The sequence below is a fragment of the Canis lupus genome, chromosome 7 (assembly GCF_011100685.1).
Source record: "Canis lupus familiaris isolate Mischka breed German Shepherd chromosome 7, alternate assembly UU_Cfam_GSD_1.0, whole genome shotgun sequence".
NCBI classification, from domain to species: domain Eukaryota; kingdom Metazoa; phylum Chordata; class Mammalia; order Carnivora; family Canidae; genus Canis; species Canis lupus.
The window spans coordinates 75,243,796-75,265,389 of NC_049228.1; the positions used below are offsets into that span (position 1 = coordinate 75,243,796).

Below are 21,594 nucleotides of genomic sequence, written 5' to 3' on the forward strand. Positions count from 1 at the left end.
TCTTCTGACTTGTTAGTTTTAGCCATTCTGTATGTCCCACATTCTGTACTTGGATCTTTTCTTGTTAATTAAACAAATGTTTATGTAAACTTATTTCTTCAACTGAAATATTTGGACCTAGGGAAAAATTAAATACATAATTGTGTTATATCACTGCTTTTACTTGCTAGTTCCATGCTTGGTTTAATCTTGTGTTCTACTGTTATATGATTAGTAAAACTCAGAAATGAGAGGATTCCTGAATAGTGGCCGAATTGCTTTTGGCAGTGGCAGGGAGGGTAAGAGTGTTGGGAGCAACAGGGCAAAGAGAAATGAAATGCAACAAAGTAATCAAATGAATTCCTTCTGAAACAATTGACTTTGGTCACTGTATAGCCTCATAAGCAGCTTTCTGAAACTTTATGGCTGGAATTTCTAAACTAATTCAATAAAGAAAAGGGGGATGCACTTGACTCATTTGTGCAGAGTATATGACTCATTTGTACAGAATGAAAACATGTCTATGAAAGCCCACATTAAATGAAAGCTGGTATCCAACTTGACTCAGAAAAAAGTGAAAGGTCATAAGATAATGGAATATCAGCTCTCCTAATGCATGCCTATAGGAGTGTAGTAGAAGGCTACACAACTTAGGAGATACAGATTGTGGATCTGGTTCTTCCACAAACTCTTGTGTGATCTTAGGCAAGTTAATAACCTTACACCATTTCCTAATACTTCTCCTGAAATAGAGATGGGCAGGGTGTATCAAACCATATCTCCTATGGTCTTTTACTTATATAAGTTGATTTTATTGTTTTTAGTTACGGATCTTAAAAAATTTCTTAAGACTTAAGATTTATTAAACTTTCTTAAAATTTTAGGGAAGATATATAAGGAACTTACATAAGACAGCTGTACAGAATGGAGCTGGAGGAGCCTTATTTGTGGTAAGTAATTACTCCAATTTCTTCAGAATAGAAAGACTTGGAAATTTGGGTAAAACTATTTTAACAATCCAAGATATCTTAAACATCAATGTCTTTGGTAGAGCTGGCCATTGTGATTTAAATATAGCTAATGGAATCATTACATTTCAAAAGATTCATGATTACAGTTGAACCTCTTAAATTTAAATTGACATCAGGGTAGCTCTGAATTTATATTATTTTTTGGTGAAATTGCTGAGAGCCCTAAAATGGTTTCTAGTCTCACTTTGGGTTCTTAAAAATCAGTCAGATTGGCTGACTAAAGATTGTGTGGCTGCAACTTGGGGAATCCCAAAATAGAGCTAATTTGAAACTCATGGATTTTAGTAATATAGTAAATACATGAATAGTTGTCATTATATTTTTGGTTTCCAGGGTTTAACTGCAGGTAGAAGTCCATGAACTCCCATCCCAGTTTAGCTGTATAATTCAGAGACAAGATAATGTATCTGTCTCCTTTCTGTGATTAGGTGCAGTTTTCAGGGATTAATCTTATGTTGTTTAAAGGCAATTTAAGTGGATTTGTAGGATGATTTAGAGTTTTATCAGGCTGAATCTTAATAAATGAGTTAGGCATACTATAAGTAGATTCCTGCTTTATATTTTATGTTTGTCTAAAAGTATTTGCCACGTATTTGAGATCATTGTCCAAAGTTTCCATTTTCTTTTCCTCTTTTAAAAATATCCTTGAAGAAGCAGAACTTTTTGAGAGTTAACATATTAAGGGATTCAGTTTTGTGTTCACCATACATACTAAACATTAATTGATGTAAGTGTTAATCTCAGTGTGACTCATTTGATTTCCTGTTGACCTACCATTTCTTGTCAGTTTTTGAAGAGCCTGCTCTTTTTGTGGAGAAGATACAAAGTTTCTTGCCATTGGCTAGTCTCTGTTATGGGGAAGTCATGGTGCTTTTGTACCTTCCTAAAGTAGTGGGTCCTTTTGATAATCTGATACACACTCTTGGAACAATGTATGTTATGTTCACACTCAATTTTGTGCCTTAATTTTATAAGTCTTCCAGTGATTGGTTTTAGTTTTTTTTGTTTTTTTTTTTTTTTTGTTTTGGTAATTATATTAGAATATCCTATTCTCTAATCAAGGTGGATAACACTTTTTAAAAATTTTGGTCCTAAAGCTAGTTCTCTTAATCATTAAAGAATGATTTCTAAAACTTTTCTGAAATTTTGAATTCTGTTAACATTACTTTGTTAATCATAGTCATCAAATAATGTATTTAATAACTAGCCATTCTTTTTGTTGCAAGGATAGATTAATATAATGTCAGAATTAAAGTGACGAGATAAAGTGATCAGTAGTATAGTAATATACAGTTATTCACACTTTTGAGGGAACTTTGATAATTTTGTAAAACATTTTTTCCCTTTATATAGCACAGAGATACTCCTGAGAATAACCCAGATACTCCATTTGATTTCACACCAGAAAACTATAAGGTATGACTAAATTAACATTATGATTAATTTATGAAATATTTAATATCTTCCAGATATATCAAAACATGTGCTTTTTCTTTGATACAGAGGATAGAGGCAATTATAAAAAACTATCCAGAAGGACATAAAGCAGCAGCTGTGCTTCCAGTCCTGGATTTAGCCCAAAGACAGAATGGATGGCTGCCCATCTCTGCTATGAACAAGGTACCAAATTCATTTTTGCCTTAGTTTGAAAAGAGAAGAAACTGTATTTGAATTTCTTCCTTGTGTAGAAATTCCTCTGAGAGTTACTAATGTCAGAATCTAGGAGTTTGAACCCTTTAATCATTTATGTTTCCTCAAATTTGTGTTTTTGTGGGTTCTCTTAATAACATGGAGAACTATAAAGGTAGAGCTTTTTATCCTTGTAGAAAATAGGAAAGGCATTATAGGGAAAGTAGTTTTCTGTTTTTTCCCTTTTTGAGAGAAATGGCCATAATAAAGATAAAAGAGTCTACATGTGTATAATTTGCTGTCAAGGTATTCTGAAAATTAATGTGTTGTTAAATACTAAAATGAAAAAAAATACTAAAATGATAGAGAAAATTAACTGTTCACAGCTAATACAAATCTTTTATTTTGCATCTTTGACAACAGGTTTTAATAAAAATTTATATAATACATAGTATTTATAACATAGTATTTATAACACTTGATAATGGCTCCCTACACTTGATAATCAGCAACCTACAGAAATGGTAGGGGTGACCCATTGAAAGGAAGTTAATCTATTCATATATATTTTTAATACTTTTTTTCTAATAGTGGTTTCAACAGTAATCCACGTTTCACATTTATTCACGTATTAATATATTTTTGTGGTATTATGTTATAGTTTATTAAATGCCATACAAAACCATATGATTATTTTTAAAGAATTTTTTATTTATTCATGAGAGACATGGAGAGAGAGAGAGGCAGAGACACAGGCAAAGGGAGAAGCAGGCTCCATGCAGGGAGCCCGATGTAGGACTTGATCCTGACACTCTGGAATTACGGCCTCAGCTGAAGGCAGACGCTCAACTTCTGAGCCACCCAGGTGTCCCAAAACCATATGATTCTTAATGAGAACTGTACAAATAATAATCCAGTGTGATATAATGGAAAATACATCTGACTCTAAGCTAAGAGATCTGATTTTCCTGTGGACTTACTTCCTCACGTGCAGTAAAGATTTTGAACGAGGGTAGATCTCTTCGAATTATGAATCCCTAAGTGACAGAGTTGGGACCGAACCATTTCCTATTCCAATTTCTACTTGACTGACTGTTGCAGATATTCTGCTATACTTCATTTCTCTTTCACTTTCTAAATTTTATTTGGTCTATTAGACTAGACCATTATGATCTTTCTTAGAGAATAGGAATGTCTTCAGTTGATCTAATGGAATGCCATAGGCAGGTTTTAGATTTTGTTCATATCTCTTAATTTGCTTTGTATAGTATTCTAACATGGTTTAGGACCTTTATCATCATTACTATTATTGTTTATGAAAAATGTTGCAAAACAAGTTTGGTTGGGACTGTACTTAGTAAAATATAGTCAGGTGGTTTTTTTCCCCCAATAAATCATGGAGCTCTTTGGGTGTTTTCTAAATCGCTTTTCTAAATACAACTAACCATGTTTTTTATATTATAATAGCCAACTTTCTAAATAACGATTTAGGTATGTTTCTATTCATAGATGCTTTTTTTTTTTTTTTTGCAAAAATTGACATTTTTAAAGATTCTTTTTTTTTTTTTTAAGTAATCTCTACACCCAACATGAGGCCCAAGCTTAAAACCCTGAGAACAAAAGTTGCATGTTTTACTGTATGACCAAACCAGGTGTCTCCAAAATTCATGTCTTTAATAATGGCAGATGTGTTGGAAGTCTTGCTCAGTGGCAAGCTTAGCAGAATGAAATAAATAAATGAGAATTAATACGAAAACATTTCACAAATATTGTCCTGCTCTATTTAGAATTGAATGTGTAATATGTGAGAGGCAGGAGATAGTATACAGAGAATAGAATCAAGATTCCATTTTTATATTTGAGACTTTTAGTGTTACTGTTTCTTTGGCCTGCCCCTCCCAAGAAAAACCCAACCTTCCAACCACAATATCCAGAAGCTCACACAGTAGTTCCTTAACCATCACTAAGGTGTAGAGAGATACACAGAAGCATCCCCAGGAGAGCTTTTTCAAGTTAGGCATCAGTGGTAAGGCTTCAACATGTGTGTTTTGAGAGAGCTCCCAGATTCAGAGGTACATGCCTGGTTTAGTATCCCCAAATTAAATTTAGCACAGCTACTTATCTTTCACAAGTGAACCATGATTAGATGTGTTTTGAGAATACATATCCTTTAGAATCTCTAATATGAGAAAGCTGAACATATTTGTCAACTGAAATGGCATTTCACAAACTCCTCTTTCATGTCAAAACATGGATATATGCATAATTTTAAAAAATGCCAGATATCAGATCTTATGACCTGATAGATTAATGTTAGATCACCTGGAAAGTTGTAGCCAGGATGCTAGTCATGATAGACTAAATGTGTACTGTCCCTAGCAAACAGCTAAAACAACCTTGTTTTTCTTAGCAGACTTCCCTTGACTCTCAGAGTTGTTCAGATGATGATTCCCTTGGTTCTGAACCCCAGTCAAAAATATTTACTATAAATACCTTGATGTGAAGGGTTGGGAAGTATTAGTCCATAAGATTTCTGTGAAAAGTGTTGGGATTAGAAATAGAGGTAGTGTTTTGAATTGTTCTGGAGAGTTAGGAATGTGTATGTGTGTGTGGTTTGTGTATATATATATAAGTGTGTAGATATGTAAATCAATACAGGCTAATAGGTGAACTTTGATTCTCACCCCTTTTTTGTATTGCCATTCTATTTGCATGCACTGTACCTCACCAGTAAAATCAAGGTTTTTTTTTAAAAACTTGGTAAAAATTTGAAAAATACAGTTATTTAATTTATTAGGGTTTGGCCACCAAGTTTTTGCCATTTAGAAATTTTAAATTGTAAAATACAAGAATTGAAATGATCCAAGTAGAAATTCTTAATAGTTGAAGGACTTAAAGATTTAGAGAAAATATCCTTTTGCAGAGATGGGATGAAATGAGGGAGGTGCTATAACCACTAGCTTCTGGGCTTTGTGTGGGAAGTGTAGAGTCTGCAACAACTGAGGGACTTATACCTCGCAAATACAAGTATATTTTCTGCTTTTGAAGAACTTTTACACTTTTACCAAATTAAAGCAACATTGAAATTATGCTTACAACATACCTAAATCTCAATAAATGTTGTATTTTTTAAATTTTCTAATATTTTAGGTTGCAGAAGTTTTACAAGTACCTCCAATGAGAGTATATGAAGTAGCAACTTTTTATACAATGTATAATCGAAAGCCAGTTGGAAAATATCACATTCAAGTCTGCACTACTACTCCTTGCATGCTTCGAAACTCTGACAGCATACTGGAGGCCATTCAGAAAAAGCTTGGTACGGGACACATTGTATTTATAACTTTTATGGAAAAAAGGATTGTCTTTCTGTATTTGACCCATTACTACCTGAGTTTTCCAACGTTTGCCACATCCTACTGGATCTGATCTGTACTTCACCAGTAAATTTGTCTTACTGTGGTTGCCCATCTTTATTTGTTCTTATTTTGTAATTTTCCTTAGTTCTAAGCCTCAAAGCTGAATTTTCACTTTTTCCCCCCTGTAATCATTAAGTGTGTTTGAAAAGCTTCTGAGGATTTTAAAGTTTTCATTGTTTAGAAATGAAGTTTCACTCATTGTGTAATAATAGCATGTGGTACATAAAAAAGCGACTGTACTGTCGTTGTATTCTTCCAAATGAGTCTTGGAACAAATAAAATATGAGACCAGTAAGAATGCTTCAGAAAGGGAAATCTGAAATATACTATAGTGGCATTTACAAAATTAAAAAAGGCATTTTTCCATACAAAACTGCCATTGCTGCATTTATAACTCTACATATCAAATGAAGTAAAAAGAAGTATATTTTAATCTTGTTACTGAATGTAAAGTAAGTATTTGCATGTTGTAAAAACAGTAGGGCTGTACTGAAGTATATAAAACAAAGCTGAAGTCTGATCAAAATCCCACCATCGCAAATTCTGATAATAGGTATCATTAGTTTTAGATTTTATGTTGTTTTATTTTCATTATTTAAAACACACATATGTCTTTTGCTTTTTGTGCTTTATTTTGGCTGTTCCATATGTATGTCTGCCTTGTTTTTCTATTGTTATTCTGCAAATAGTTTCATGTATACATATCTTTGCATACTTGTCTTGTTGTATACCAAGGTGGTTTGTAAGTAGAATTGTTGGGTCAGATTTTATTGTATTTTGCCAAAATACCTTCCCTAAAGATATGAGAGTACCTGTTTTCCTTGTAGTCTTAATGATCTTTGACATTAGCAGTTTTCTGAATCTTTGTCAATCTGACAGTGTGACTGATTTTAGTAGGTTAACTATCACAATCAAAATGAAAATAGTATATTCTGATACACTGCTGTATAACAGCAAACACTGGAGATGAGTCCCCTGAAACTTGATTGTTTTTAAAGGAAAAGTCCACCTAAATCCTTGAATACAGAGTTGTTTTAAGAAACTTAATGTTTTTACTTTTTATATACCTTTGTAATTTGTTGTTTTCTTAAGCCATGCTGCGATTAAAATATAAACTGGTCCTTATAGTGATCATTTTTATTTTTAGGAATAAAGGTTGGGGAGACTACACCTGATAAACTTTTCACTCTTATAGAGGTGGAATGTTTAGGGGCCTGTGTAAATGCACCAATGGTTCAAATAAATGACAACTACTATGTGAGTATTCCATTTAATATAAAGTATGATGTCATATTTAAGTATTTTAAATGTTTGGTTTCCTGTCCTGTAGATGTTGCGATCTGAATTATTCAGTTAGAAGAAACTGTTGGGGGACAGCCCCAGTGGTGCAGCGGTTTAGCACCGCCTGCAGCCCAGGGTGTGATCCTGGTGACCCAGGATCAAGTCCCACATCAGGCTCCCTGCATGGAGCCTGCTTCTCCCTCTGCCTGTATCTCTGCCTCCCTCCCTCTCTCTCTCTCTCTCCCTGTCTCTTACGAATGGGTAAATAAAATCTTAAAAAAATAGAAGAAGAAACTGTTGGGATAAATATCCAGAAGGGTTTTTTTCCTGTTTTCCAAAGTTTTATTAAAAAACAAATTGAAAAGCTTTGTATAAAAATCCTTCAATTTTAGCTTCCCATTGTTGTCCACAGAAGGTTTTTAAAAAATTATCTTTAAACATTTTTGCGTTTAACTCTATGAGATAATGGCAATTTAAAAGCTTTTAAATTATGAAAAATAATTTACATAGAAATACAGAAAAGAACCACCATGACTTAACAGAGATTTTACCACACTTACTGTTATTAGTTGTTTTATTTTTTTTTTTAAGATTTTATTTATTTATTCCTGAGAGGCAGAGACACAGGCAGAGGGAGAAGCACAGGGAGCCTGATGTAGGACTCGATCCCGGGACCCTGGGGTCATGCCCTGAGCCAAAGAGAGATGCTTAGTCACTGAGCTACCCAGGTGCCCCAAATATTATCATCATCATCATCATTTGTAGAAGTAAGCTACAGGTGCAGGTAAACCACCAGTATGCCCGAAAATCCTTTTCCTTTCCTTTCATTCTCAGAGATAAACTCTATCATAAATTTAGTGTATTCTTCCTGTACATGTTTTTAAACTGTTTGAGTGTATGTATCCAGCCATACTAATATATAATTATGTTCCTTATTTTAAAAATTTTAGAGATGATATCATTCCACTCTTTAAGTACTGCTCTAGCTGGATCTCACAAGTTTGGATTAATATTTTTTATCATTTTAAAATATTTTAAAATACGCATTTTGATTTCTCCTTTGCCCTGTTTTTTAGAAGTATTGGTCTCCCAAGTGTGTGGAATTTTCTAGTTATCTTTTTAATAAAAAGATTTCAAAAAAAATGATTTCTTGCTATACTAATTATATAAGTTTTCATACATATTTGTTAGTTCATACTTTTTAGAAATTTATTAGTGGAAATTGAGTCCTGTGCTGAATGTGGATTCGTCAAGAAGGTATTTGCTTTGCTTCTCTCTTGCTCCTGGAAATACTACTGTTCCAAAAGAAAACTCCTCTCTTTATACCCTCCCCTGTTCCCCCAAAGTGTAAGGTTCTAGACTAGCAGTTCTTTTTGAGGGACAGTTTAATTTCTAGATTACCCTTGAGGGAATAGCTTTTTAGTGTCTTAATTTTGTGTGGTTGGTATGTCTCTTGTGGCCTGGGGCTTTGTCCCTTTACCTTCTGGGCTGTGAAACTCTGAAGCCAAGTTTGCATGGTGTTCCACTTGCCTACCTGGGTTTTGAGTTTTTGGCCTCTGGGTATTTCTTGTCAGCATGTTGATAAAATTTAAAATTTTTTACTTTTTTTATCCAACATTTTTAGTTGTTAGAGTAGGAGGGTTCAGTCAGGATAGCTGGTCTGGGGATCCCTGGGTGGCGCAGCAGTTTAGCGCCTGCCTCTGGCCCAGGGCGTGATCCTGGAGACCCGGGATCGAATCCACGTCAGGCTCCCGGTGCATGGAGCCTGCTTCTCCCTCTGCCTATGTCTCTGCCTCTCTCTCTCTCTCTCTCTCTCTCTGTGTGTGACTATCATAAATAAATAAATAAATACATACATACATACATAAATAAATAATAAAAAAAAAAAAGGATAGCTGGTCTGCCATAATGCCTGAAATGGAAATCTTTTTTTTTTTTTTTTTTTTTTTTTAATGAAGATGAAATTTGATTTCTTTGGCCATTTAGATTTCTAGGGTGGTCGGTCTCATTCCCTATTGTGATTTTCTTCATTTAATGATCAGAGATTCAGATTTCTTCTCTATCCCCCCTACTTTAAAAAAAGTCCTTTAAAAATATGGCAACAATTTTGCCTTCTCCACATTTCTGCAGTTTACTTATAATAAAGAGGATCTTGATTTAAGCAGGAATTACAGTCAAGACTTAAATATAATAGCCTGTGGATTTATCCAAGAGATAAAGATTCTTCTGGTTAGCAGTGGTATGGTCTTTGGCAAGCCAGTTTTTGTTTTTTATTTTTTTTTTCTAAAGTAAGCTCCACATGGGGCTACTATTGTCTGAGCCAGCCACGCACCCCCAGGGCAGTGAATATTTATTATGTATCTCAATTGACAGGTAGATGTAATAGTCACATAAACTTTGACTGGATCCTGCTTAATAAAAAAAGTTATGAAATACATTTTGAGAACAGTTGGGTAGGTTTTTAATATGAACTTGACATTTGGTTAAGGAATTATTTTTAGTTAATTAGGTGTGGTGGCATTGTGTTATTTAAGAAATGTTCTTATTTGATGTCTGCTGAAGTATCAGGAGTGAAGTGTCCTGGTGTAACTTGCTTTCAAAATGGTGCAACCAAAAGTAGAGGGGTGCTATGTGTATATAATGCAAAGATGGCAAATTAAAAATTGTCGAATATAGGTGGTAGGAATATGGGTATTCATGTATAGTTTTTAAATTTTCATAATAGTTGGGGTGAAATAAAATCATTAGATGACTTCAAGATTCCTTTTAGCTATGAGGTTCTGAACATTTGGAACCCTAAGCACTTTGAAATCAGGGTTTTAATAAATGTTTAGTCACTAAACAAGTATTAAAGAACTATTTGCTGAAGCACTGGAGATGCAGTGCTGAATCATGATTTCCCTAGAATAGTATCAGAGTCCTATAAAATATTTTCTTAAGTACTTAACAGTTTTGGAGAGGGAGTAGGAATATGGTTTAGGCATTTTTCTTTTAATCTTACCCTGTTATCTTAATCTGTTATGTCTTGATTAAACCTAGGGTGTAGCTAGGCACAAGGGCATGGATATCTATGTGTTTTAAATGTATTAATTTTAAATATCAGTACCTTTTCTTGAGGTAAAAATTTTACACAGGTACATAGTGTGTAGAGTTGCTCTCATTGAAATGGGGACTAGAGGATCAGGATCATTAAGATACATGTCAAAAATAATTTTTTTTTACTTTTCCATTCAAAAATTAAGTGAGAATTTGGAAACAGGGTATTTCCTGAGCAGTATATACTATATTTAGGAGTTAATCAGTTGCCGCTACCTTGGTGACTAACTTGGAAGCTGAGAAAGACAATAAACTAACTAGTACTAGGGATTTACATAGATTTCAAGTAGTAGGAAGTAATTTTAATAGGACTATTTTAACTTTTTTTCTAGGAGGATCTGACACCTAAGGATATTGAAGAAATTATTGATGAGCTCAAAGCTGGCAAAATTCCAAAACCTGGGCCAAGGTATGCTTTTATTTCTATACAATAAATTTTAATGGTTTAACGTAATGTAAACTTAAGAAATTTTATCCCCTGGGGGGTGCCTGGGTGGCTTAGTCAAGTTAAGTATCAACTCTTGATTTCAGCTCAGGTCATGATCTCAGGGTTGTGGGATCGAACCATCCACCTCAGTGTGGAGCCTGCTCAGGATTCTCTCTCACCCTCTTGTTTAAAAAAAAAGAAAGAAAGAAAAAAAGAAAAAAAAAATCCCTTAAGTTCTTAGGAGTTGTTGTCAGGAGCTTTGGATAGTATTGAAACCAACCTGTCATCTAAAGCACTATTTTTTTTTTTCCCCCTCTAAAATCCTATCAAAAACCATCTGGTAGCTACTTGAATATTTATAGAGAAGGGAAATTTACTACAAATAAAAATCTATTCCATCATTTAAAGGTTCATACTGTCAGAAGATTGACCCAAAGTTTGTCTCCCTCTAATTTCCTACATGTCCAATTCTGCCCTTTGAACCAACACAAAATAACTTTTATACTTCTAAATGATAGCTCTTCAATTACTTAAAATAGGTATCTTCTTTTCCCTACATCTTCTCATATGATGTCCATTGTTTCATTTTTTCCTTATATGACATAGTTTTGGTTTCCCTCTTCTCTACCTTTTCTGGTTGGCTAATGACTTTCTTAATGTGATACTTAAACTAATCACAGTATTTGAGATATGAACCGAGCTTCTTTGTTCTAGACATTATGCCTTGTTACATTAACTCTCACTTCAGGTACATTATACCAATAATTGCACTTATGGTCAGTTAGAATGTCTAGATTGTTTTTAAGGCCAACACTATTCCTCCAGGTTGTTCCCATTCTGCTGGTGTGTTACACTAATTACTTTTCTTTCAATTATGAACCTGAAGTTTTGCTGCTAAACAAAGCCCTATTCCATATCTCAGTGCTTATATTGCTCAGAATTTTTTCTAATACTAGCAACTGTTTTTGCATGGTTTTATACAGTTGTAAGCCCTTTGTATGTTTTCTTGCTATGCCATAATTTTCCTTCTCTGGATATATTTGTAGGTTTTAGTGGCTACATAGTATTTTAATGTATTAAATGAATTATGATATGCTCTTTATTCATGTTTTAAATATATTTTCCTGCTCTTTGTAATAAGTAGCAGTTCTGTGTACTCTGTCAAGAGGTAGAGGCTGATACATAATTTGAGTTGAATGCTAAATAGAATAAAAGCTGTTGTAGGAGTGTTTTCAGCAGGAAATGATGTGTGATCTTGTTAAAATTATTCTGCTAGTTACTGTGTGGGGAGTAGTTTAAAATTTAGTGCATGTTGTGAGGCAGAGGAATTATGAGTGATTTCTAGTTTTTTGGTCTGAGCACCTCAGTGGTTCCTTTAACTAAGAAAGAGATTTGGGGTAGAGCAAGTTTGGGGAAGAAGAGTCACTTAGTTTGGGACTGGTTAAATTTGAGATGCCTCCTAGACATCCATGGTAGAATGATGAAAGGTAAATTTGAACCTGAAATTTAGGAAATAGACTAGGACTGAAAATATGAACTGGGGATTCATCATTTATTACAGATGGTATTTAAGGCCATAAGGCTGGATGAGATTTTTGGGGGTGAGATTAGTTGGTATTCTTAATTAACATAGGATACTATAACATCATTGTATATTAGCATTAATAAACAGTACCACAGTTAAGCAACATCCCTATTGATATTAAAAATGCATATCAATAATTGTAAATAGTTCTTCATTGGGAGTTTTTTGAGCGTTCTAGATTTGAGCCCAAAACTTTAGAATTACTGGTTTCTGAACATATTTTACTCTTATCTAAAAAAGAGATGGGGTGTACATGCTTTTGGCTCAGGTCATGATCCTGGGATCAAGTCGGGATCAAGTCCTGCATCTGGCTCACTGCTCCGTAGGGAGTCTGCTTCTCCCTGTCCCTCTGCCGCTCCCCCCCCCCCCCCACATGTGTTCTCTCAAATAAATAAAATCTTTTTTTTTTAAATTTTTTATTTATTTATGATAGTCACAGAGAGAGAGAGAGAGAGAGAGAGGCAGAGACACAGGCAGAGGGAGAGGCAGGCTCCATGCACCGGGAGCCCGACGTGGGATTCGATCCCGGGTCTCCAGGATCGCGCCCCCGGCCAAAGGCAGGCACTAAACCACTGCGCCACCCAGGGATCCCTAAATAAAATCTTTTTAAAAAACCAAGCAGAGATGGGGCATCTGGACTCAGTCAGTTGAGGAGCTGACTCTTGGTTTCAGCTCAGGGCCCTGGGATAGAGCCCTACACATCAGGCTCTGGGCTCTCTGGGGAGTCTGCTTGAGGATTCTCTCTCTTGTCCCCTCCTCCCACCTACATGCTCTCGCTCTCTCTTTCTCTGTAAAATCATACATCTTTTAAAATAAAAAGCAGAAGGACAGCTGGGTGGCTCAGTGGTTGAATGTCTGCCTTTGGCTCAGGATGTGATCCTGTGGTTCCGGGATTGAGTCCTACGTTGGGCTCCTGCATGGAGCCTGAGTCTCCTTCCTCTGCCTATGTCTCTCTCTCTCTCTGTGTCTCTCATGAATAAAATAAAATCTTAAAAAAAAAAATAAATTAAAAGCAGAGATAAATATACTTAATTTTCAGTAATTACAGATTATCTACCAGTGGTGTTTGTTAGAGACTGTATTTGGAGATGGTAGTTCTCTAGAATGTTTTCCTAGCATCAGAAAACAAAATTTTTCCTTCCTTCCTCAAGTTACTTTTTTGGATATATAGTATAATGAGACTGCAAGGATAGTAATAATCAAAATATAATTAAATTAACCAAAGCTGGCTAATTCTTTATTAGTATTTTTATAATAAAGCACTCTGGTCACATGTGTAAAAGAGGTGCTCATTGTTAGTCTTTGAGTAACCAGAGAAATTAAACTGGTTCAGCATACCTGATTTCTGAGTACCATTACCAGGTCTACCAGGTCTACCCAAAATCAGTAAAGGATTCATGTCACTATATGGGTCAGAACTGCTTTTTTATATTTTTGGTAAATGGGGATCCCTGGGTGGCGCAGCGGTTTGGCGCCTGCCTTTGGCCCAGGGCGCAATCCTGGAGACCTGGGATCGAATCCCACGTCGGGCTCCCGGTGCATGGAGCCTGCTTCTCCCTCTCCCTCTCCCTCTGCCTGTGTCTCTCTCTCTCTCTATCATAAATAAATAAAAAAAAGATTATATTTTTGGTAAATGATGGCTAGAAAGGAAATATTAAACTGATGGTAAAGCACTGCTTTATTTTGACATTAAATATTTGTGGAGATTATTATTTTCATTTTTTTAAGTCCTGAAAATAACTTCTAAACCTGCATTGAAATTAAATTCAGAGGTAGGAGTTTTTTAGTATGGTTTGCTAAAACTAATTTTAAATCCAGTGTGAGGCCTTCATATTTATTATTACAAAGATACCTTAAATTTTGCAGAATTCTATGGGGTACAGATAATATGAGATGTAAAAAAAAATAGGCTACATAGTACATATATATAGAAAATATAGGTGGTTGCTGATATATAACTGTAGACTGTTAAGTCACTTTCATTTTTTTATACTAAAAGTAGAGGGCAATTGTGGGTTTATCTCAGCAATATTAAAAAGATAAGCACTTGGGATCCCTGGGTGGCGTAGCGGTTTGGCGCCTGCCTTTGGCCCAGGGCGCGATCCTGGAGACCCGGGATCAAATCCCACATCAGGCTCCTGGTGCATGGAGCCTGCTTCTCCCTCTGCCTGTGTCTCTGCCTCTCTCTCTCTGTGTGACTATCATAAATAAATTAAAAAAATTAAAAAAAAAAAAAAAAAGATAAGCACTTAACTTTCATAAAGTAGCTTTCCTTTAAAAAGTTCTTCTATTGGGCAGCCCAGGTGGCTTGGTGGTTTAGCGCCACCTTTGGCCCAGGGCGTGATCCTGGGAACCTGGGATCGAGTCCCACGTCGGGCTCCCTGCATGGAGCCTGCTTCTCCCTCTGCCTGTGTCTCTGCCTCTCTCTCTCTCTTTCTCTCTGTGTCTCTTATGAATAAATAAAATATTAAAAAAGTTCTTCTAGTGAAAAAAATAAAAAAGTTCTTCTAACCCATAAACAATACAAAGGCCAAGTTTTCTAGAATGCAAATGAGTTAAAATGATGAATGTACAAACAGTGTTGGAATGGCTAAAAAACCAGATTTACCTTGAGTTGCAGGAACAAAGTAATTACTAGATGGCATTTTAAGCATAACACTTGAGGCAAGTCATTTTTTATGTTTTTATGAAGTGAAAACCTTAGTGTATATTGATAATGGAGGGGCTAGATCACTGCCTCTCTGGTGTCTGATACATATTTGCAGAAAAAATGAAGGGAAAGTTATATGATTAGTAGATGAAACACAATCTGTGGACTTTATAGCCTTTATAGCATTTTAATATGCATTTTGTGATGGGTGAGGGAGGGAGAGAGTTTGCAGGCAGACATTTAAGAGGCAGCTGAAACCTTTTCCCCCACCAAAGTAGGTCATGGAACTGTAATTGTATGGAACAACTTTAGGAAAATGGACCAGATTACTCTTGAAATTACTTTCTTATGCAAAATCCACAATTCCTTTAAGAGTTCAGGCAGTATGTATGATTCATTCTCCCATTTTATTCTCAAAACTTTGGTTTTTATAATCTTCCCTAAATTGATTCTTTGTATTGGTAAAGAAGGTAGCCGAGCTTAAACCATAGGGGGAACCTAATAAAAGGAGAAAGGTCCTCAAGAATAATTTCATTATTTCATTGGCAAAGAGCAGCAGATATACCTGTGTCATTAACATAAAAAATTACAAAGCCAAATACTGTTTTTTATTAAAGTTAGATATCATTTTGCCATTTACTCTACATTATTTTAGATTCTGACAGGTACTTCACATTTCTTTATCTGGTTTTCACAGTGAACCTATAATACAAATATATTAACAAATTCTGACTTTGGAGGCACTCTTTGTTACAATACATTAGTTACTTGCATTGTGTAATGTAATAGCTTGAAAGATCTTAAAATGACTTTATGGTATCCTTGTACTGTCCTCTAAACAAAATATTATTTCCTGGGGCATTTGTTTTGTAATTTTTTTATTGGAATTCGATTTGCCAACATATATAACACCCAGTGCTCATCCCGTCAAGTGCCCCTCTCAGAGCCCATCACCCAGTCACCCCATCCCATCCCATCCCCCCGCCCACTTCCCCTTCTACCACCCCTTTTCGTTTCCCAGAGTTAGGAGTCTCTTATGTTCTGTCACCCTCTCTGATTTTTCCCACTAATTTTCTCTCCTTTCTCCTGGGGCTCTTCAAAGAAACTTGTAAGATTGACGACAGAATATTAGGTAAAGGTAAAGCAAGGAGTAAAAAGATGTATACTGAAGAATTTTTCAGCAAAAATCTGTGGCAGGAACAGGTAAATTAACAAAGCCAGGGAATAGGAGGGGTGAAGTAGAAGTAGGTGCTGAGCTGGGCTCGAGGTCAGACAGGGGCAGAGGTGAGTGATTACCTGGGAAAGTATGTGTGGGGGTGAACAAAAGACAGGTTCTTCTACTCTGTGCTGCCTCTCTATAGATTCCTGCATAAGGGCTTGTTCTTATTTTCTTTGTGGCTGTGGTAGCTACTCTGGTCTGGAACCTGTTTTTGAAAAGTTACTACTACTAATATTGCTTTAAAAAATATGAATACCAATATACTTTGTTTTCACTGCCTCTAAGGAACACCCTACGAAATCTTCAAATTCCCATTTCCTTTAATTCCTGTTTATTTCCAAATATAATGTGTAAGTTTATATTCCATTGTGTTCAGTGATAGTGGATCTCAATCTTAATAAAATTCAAATACAAAAAGAATATAATGTTCTAGTTTATTAAAAATTATTTTTTAAAAAGACTTATTTTTAGAGAGCAGGAGAGAATCTCAAGTAGACTTAATTTTAGCAGGAAAGAAGCTTAAGTAGATAGACTTCACACTGAGCAGGGCTCCATTCCACAACCCTGAGATCATGACCTGATGTTTAACCCACTGAGCCACCCAGGCACCCCTAAAATATGATTTTTAAAAATGTCCTCTGGGTTTGGGTTATTTTATTATAGTTCTTAGCTCTGATCCTTGGACAGCTGGTGAATCCCCTAAGCCTTGGTTTCTGTATCTGTAAAATAAGGCCAGTATCACTTGTCTCATGGCATAGTTGTAAAGATTAAATGAACTAATAATATCTGTACACTGCTCAGTAACCGGGAACTAGTATTAGAGTTACTTTTATATTTTTCATATTTATGATGAGTTTTGATATGTGTGTTTTCATATGTAACCGAAAGTCTTGCAGAGGTTGAAATGTTTGAATTAAATAATCCATGCATGGGATGCCTGGGTGGCTCAGCGGTTGGGCGTCTGCCTTTGGCTCAGGGCATGATCCTGGTCCAGGGATGGAGTCCCGCATTGGGCTCCCTGTGGAGCCTGCTTCTTGAACCTCTGCCTCTCTGCCTCTCTCTCTCATGAATGAATGAATAAATAAATAAATAAAATCCTTAATAAATAAATTAATAATGCATGCAATTCTTGAATGAAAAATAGTGGCTTAACTGGGCTGTTGTGAAGTAAGTTATTTTTTTTTTTAAGTAAAGATTTATAAATGGTAATCATTAATAGTTTACTGTCACTTGCTCTTTCAGGAGTGGACGCTTCTCTTGTGAGCCAGCTGGAGGTCTTACCTCTTTGACTGAACCACCCAAAGGACCTGGCTTTGGTGTGCAAGTGGGACTTTAATTTATATATTCAACTGTAAATATGTCACTGGAGAAATAAAGAGGAATCTCCTATCTACATAAACTTTTTATGTTACTTGTTCATTTCATGGTGTATACCTAGCAACTTGCTGCTGTCAGTGTCACGATAAAACTTCAGAGTACCATTTTAGAGTCTTTTGCTATCTATGGCTAACTCTAAAGACATTATTTCATAATCTAGTTAACAGTCACTCCAATGTCATCCATTTTCAACTGCCAGGTCACTTTTATCAATAACATTAGATTATTGTCAAGTAAAAACTGTCAAATTTCATATATATTTTGCTTTTCCATCTTTAACTAGAGCCAAATCTTACCATGATCTTTCTATACTTTGTTAGTACTCCCTTTAAACATTTTTAGATTTACAGCACATTATTGTTACTCTATTTCCAACTGGTAAGTGACACCTCAAGCAGAAGTGTGAGGAGGATAAAGTAGTTGTCTTTAGAAGTATTGTTTATCATTTTAATAAAAGTAAGGCACTTCATTATTATTGTATACTGCAAGAATAGAAACTGGGCGAAGAGACTGGAAGTACAATCTGAGTTTGAAAAACAGTCAATATCCAAAATATACTCTTCCATTGAATGCATATTTCAGCTTAGAACAAAGGATAAAACCTGCATATTATACATTTTCAAGAAACCAGCTACGGTGCATTAGTTCTGCAAGTTGAAAAAAATTAATAGCCTTAATGCAGGGATAAATCCAAATCCAGTTGTTTCAGGATTTCTTGAAGTCATTGTTTGGCCTTGTTCTTCTGGCAGACTAACCAGTCACTAGTAGTAATTATGGTGCTTAAAAAAATTATTTTTAAGAATAGCTTTAAAAAATAGTTTTTAATATGAGAAAGTAAACAAGAACAGTAACTTTTTAACTGGCAGAGAAAAGTAACAATGAAAATGCCTCTCTTCTATCCTAGAGCCCTCTTGACTTTTGTAAAAATGCCTTACTTTGACATAATTTTTTTTTTCTACTAGAACAAAAATTAGAAGTAGGGAAGCTTCAGATACCAGGTGAAAAAAGTAAGACCTGTATTAAGGACATGCACTGAATATCAATTTTTATGTAATGTTTTAAAAATAGAAAATTAATTTTAGATCATTAGAATTATAGGCATACTGTTATACCATTATTGAAACTTTTTTTTTTTTAAGATGTATTTATTTATTCATGAGACACAGAGTTAGAGAGAGAGGCAGAGACACAGGCAGAGGGAGAAGCAGGCTCCTCAGAGAGAGCCTGATACAGAACCCGATCCCGGATTCTGGGATCACGACCTGAGCAGGTGCCCAACCGCTGAGCCACCCAGGCGTCCCTCAAAATGTTTTCTATAGTTCTTAGGTCATCACGTTGTTTTACAGTAGTGCATATCAGGATTTTGAGTCTTAAATTTTTTGCCTATTTTTCTTAAAAACCCTATCAATTTTAACATAATACTGGTTTTAATGTTTCTAGTTAGCTTTCAAAAACACCTGGCAGGTAAAATCTTATTACAGTAATCCAAGATGGTTTCAAAATGAAAATGAATGCACTGATTAAAATTTCCTTGCCAGTTTTCAGGGATGACAGCCCTATCCTGGCCTACTTCTCAAACCTCAAGGGAGAGGTAGGCATTATATGTGTGTTAACCACCACTTGCTCCCTCATTTCCTCAATTCCTAACTCTGTGCTGTTATTTGAGGAGGAAATCTTCCTGCTGTTTAATGACAAGAATCAAACAATATATCATAATCTCTTCTGACAAAGAATCTAATACCACTTTTTTTGTAGCCCCTACTAAATGTTGCTAGAGGAAACTACTGATTGCTCAGAATTACTTGGCTGTAACTGTATGGGGCCACTGCTCCAGAAAATCCTACGGCACATAACAAGTTATGAGTATTTGCTGCAGACGCATTCATTACATATGTATAGACTAACATGACAAGGAAAAAAATTAGTCACCTTTAATGCAAGTTTATGCTTTACGTCATCTGTTGGGATTTAACTTTGTGTCAGGGCTGAAAAATATCTGTAGTGACAAATTTGTAACTCCATTAAGTCACAGGTGCTGTAGAGTCCGCTATTAACGACTAGGGAGGTGGTTTCCGTCCAATTCGTGTGACTCCTTTGGTGGCTAAATAAAGCCATGTACAAACTGTCGCAGGTTAACTTCGATGTAAATAAAAAGCGTTAAAAATTAAGTCACAATAAAATGGCTTCCATCAGATTATGTAACCTTTGGTGGTTAAATAAAGGCATATACAAACTATCGGAGACTAACCTCGATGTAAATAAAAGGCGTCCACAAGTAACAGTACCCGCTGCCGGTAGGCCGAGGCCGTGAATGCTCCTCACGCACGCCTCTCCGATACTTGAGCAGTTCCCTCTGACATACTACCTCGGATGTGGACACCCCTGTCTCTGAAAGCAGGTCCCTGCGAGGTGTGACTGGGAGAGCGGCACGGTGGGGTTCGCGGGGTGCGCGCAGCAGGTGCACGTTAACCGGCGCAGGTGTGGCAGGCGCGCCGCGGCCCAGCCGAGTTCCCGACACGCGTCCGGGCCTCTCCGGGGCGCAAGCGCAGTGGCGCACGGACCCCGCCGCGCGCCGCCGCGCCCCGCTCTCCGGGCGCCCCGGCCCAGCCGTCTGCAGCCGCGAATTTACGGGGGACACGCCTCGCCTCTGCGTCCGGCACATATTTTCCGGGGTCCCACCTCACAAACTCGCCCACCCGCCCTGCAAAAATAACCTGTGGATACCCTGCGTTCAGCCTCTTCTTCGCCGCCGCCGCCATTTCCAGAAGTTTCCAGTCACAGCTACGGCCACGGTCCGCACAAAGAGCGACGGCAGAGCCGTGTGGCCCCGCAGCGTCTGCGGAGCCCGCGCGGCTTTCCGGCGCTTCCCTAGATCCCCCCTCCGGCTAGGGCCCGGCGACCGCGAGGCAGACGGCGACGCCTGGGTGGGGCGAGGACAAGGAGTTCCGGCCCGCACCCCCGCCGCCCCCTACTTGGTACCTTCCGCCTCCTCCGCCCCGCGGCTCGGGAAGCTTCTCCGCGGCGCTGAAAGAGCGGCGGGGGCCGCGGGGAGGGGCCGGCGGAAGGGGCGGGCGGGCGCCGGGGGCGGGGCGCTCACGCCGCCCGTCCCGTGCCCGCCGAGTCACGTGCCCGCGTCGCAGCCAATCGCCGGGCGGCGCTGTCCTGGGAGCGAGGAGGTTGTGGTGAGAGACGGACGGAGACCGGAGATGTTTTCAAGCCCGGCCTCCGCGGCGTTCGTGGCGGTTGCAGCGGCGACGAAGACAACGACAGCGACGGCAACACCGGGGCACTCGTTCAGGGGGTGAACCCTCCTGCGCCGATCGTGCCTCGGGGCCGTGAGGGTGAGGGGGGCGTGGCGACAGGCGAGGAGGAAGGAGGGGCGCGGTTTCGAGCCCCGTCCCCGGCGCCTGGGAGGAGACCCCTCAGTTCCGCGCTGCTCCCGTCCCCCCTCCCCGGAGCAAGGTAGGGGACGCGCCAGGCCCTCCCTGCCGCGTGCCGCCCGGTCCGGCCGCCCCGCGCCGCCGCCGGCCTGACAGTGACAGGCCGTTAGTGGCCGGGGCGCGGGGCCGCCCCGCCCGCCGCCGCCCCTCCCGGAGCCGCGAGGAGCCGCGGCGCGGCGCGAGCTGCCAGCGGGGCGAGGGCGGTGCGGGGGGACCCGGCGGGGCGCCCCCCCGCCGCCGCTGCCGGGGTTGGGCTGCCGCCGCCTCCCGGAACATGGCGGGGCCGGGAGGAGCGTGTGCGTGCGAGTGTGCGCGGCCCGAGAGGGCGCCGGCGGCGTGCGGCGGCCGGACCCGGCGGGGCGGGGCGGGGCGGGGCGGGGCGGGGCGGGGCGGGGGGCGCGCCCAGGCCGCCGCGCGCGCCCGCCCGTCCGCCCGTCCGTCCGTCCGTCGGTCCGCGGGGA

General features: G+C 38.4%; 2 protein-coding genes across 4 annotated transcripts in view; both read left to right on the forward strand.

The window, feature by feature from the left end:
• The window catches only part of NDUFV2 (NADH:ubiquinone oxidoreductase core subunit V2), a 33,805-nt gene extending 16,090 nt beyond the window's left edge, over window positions 1-17,715 (forward strand). Inside the window, exons 2-8 of the mRNA XM_038543852.1 lie at window positions 864-929; window positions 2,364-2,426; window positions 2,514-2,630; window positions 5,790-5,958; window positions 7,206-7,315; window positions 10,768-10,844; window positions 17,559-17,715. Coding sequence (XP_038399780.1) covers window positions 864-929; window positions 2,364-2,426; window positions 2,514-2,630; window positions 5,790-5,958; window positions 7,206-7,315; window positions 10,768-10,844; window positions 17,559-17,652 — 696 coding nt within the window. The 3' untranslated portion in view covers window positions 17,653-17,715. The remainder of the gene's footprint in view (window positions 1-863; window positions 930-2,363; window positions 2,427-2,513; window positions 2,631-5,789; window positions 5,959-7,205; window positions 7,316-10,767; window positions 10,845-17,558) is intronic.
• A 3,123-nt stretch (window positions 17,716-20,838) lies between these two features.
• The window catches only part of ANKRD12 (ankyrin repeat domain 12), a 123,347-nt gene continuing 122,591 nt past the window's right edge, over window positions 20,839-21,594 (forward strand). For 2 of the 3 annotated variants that reach the window (XM_038543847.1, XM_038543850.1), the window contains exon 1: window positions 20,839-21,155. The gene's annotated coding sequence lies outside the window, so the exon portion shown is untranslated. The remainder of the gene's footprint in view (window positions 21,156-21,594) is intronic. The other variant, XM_038543849.1, reaches the window with a different exon arrangement.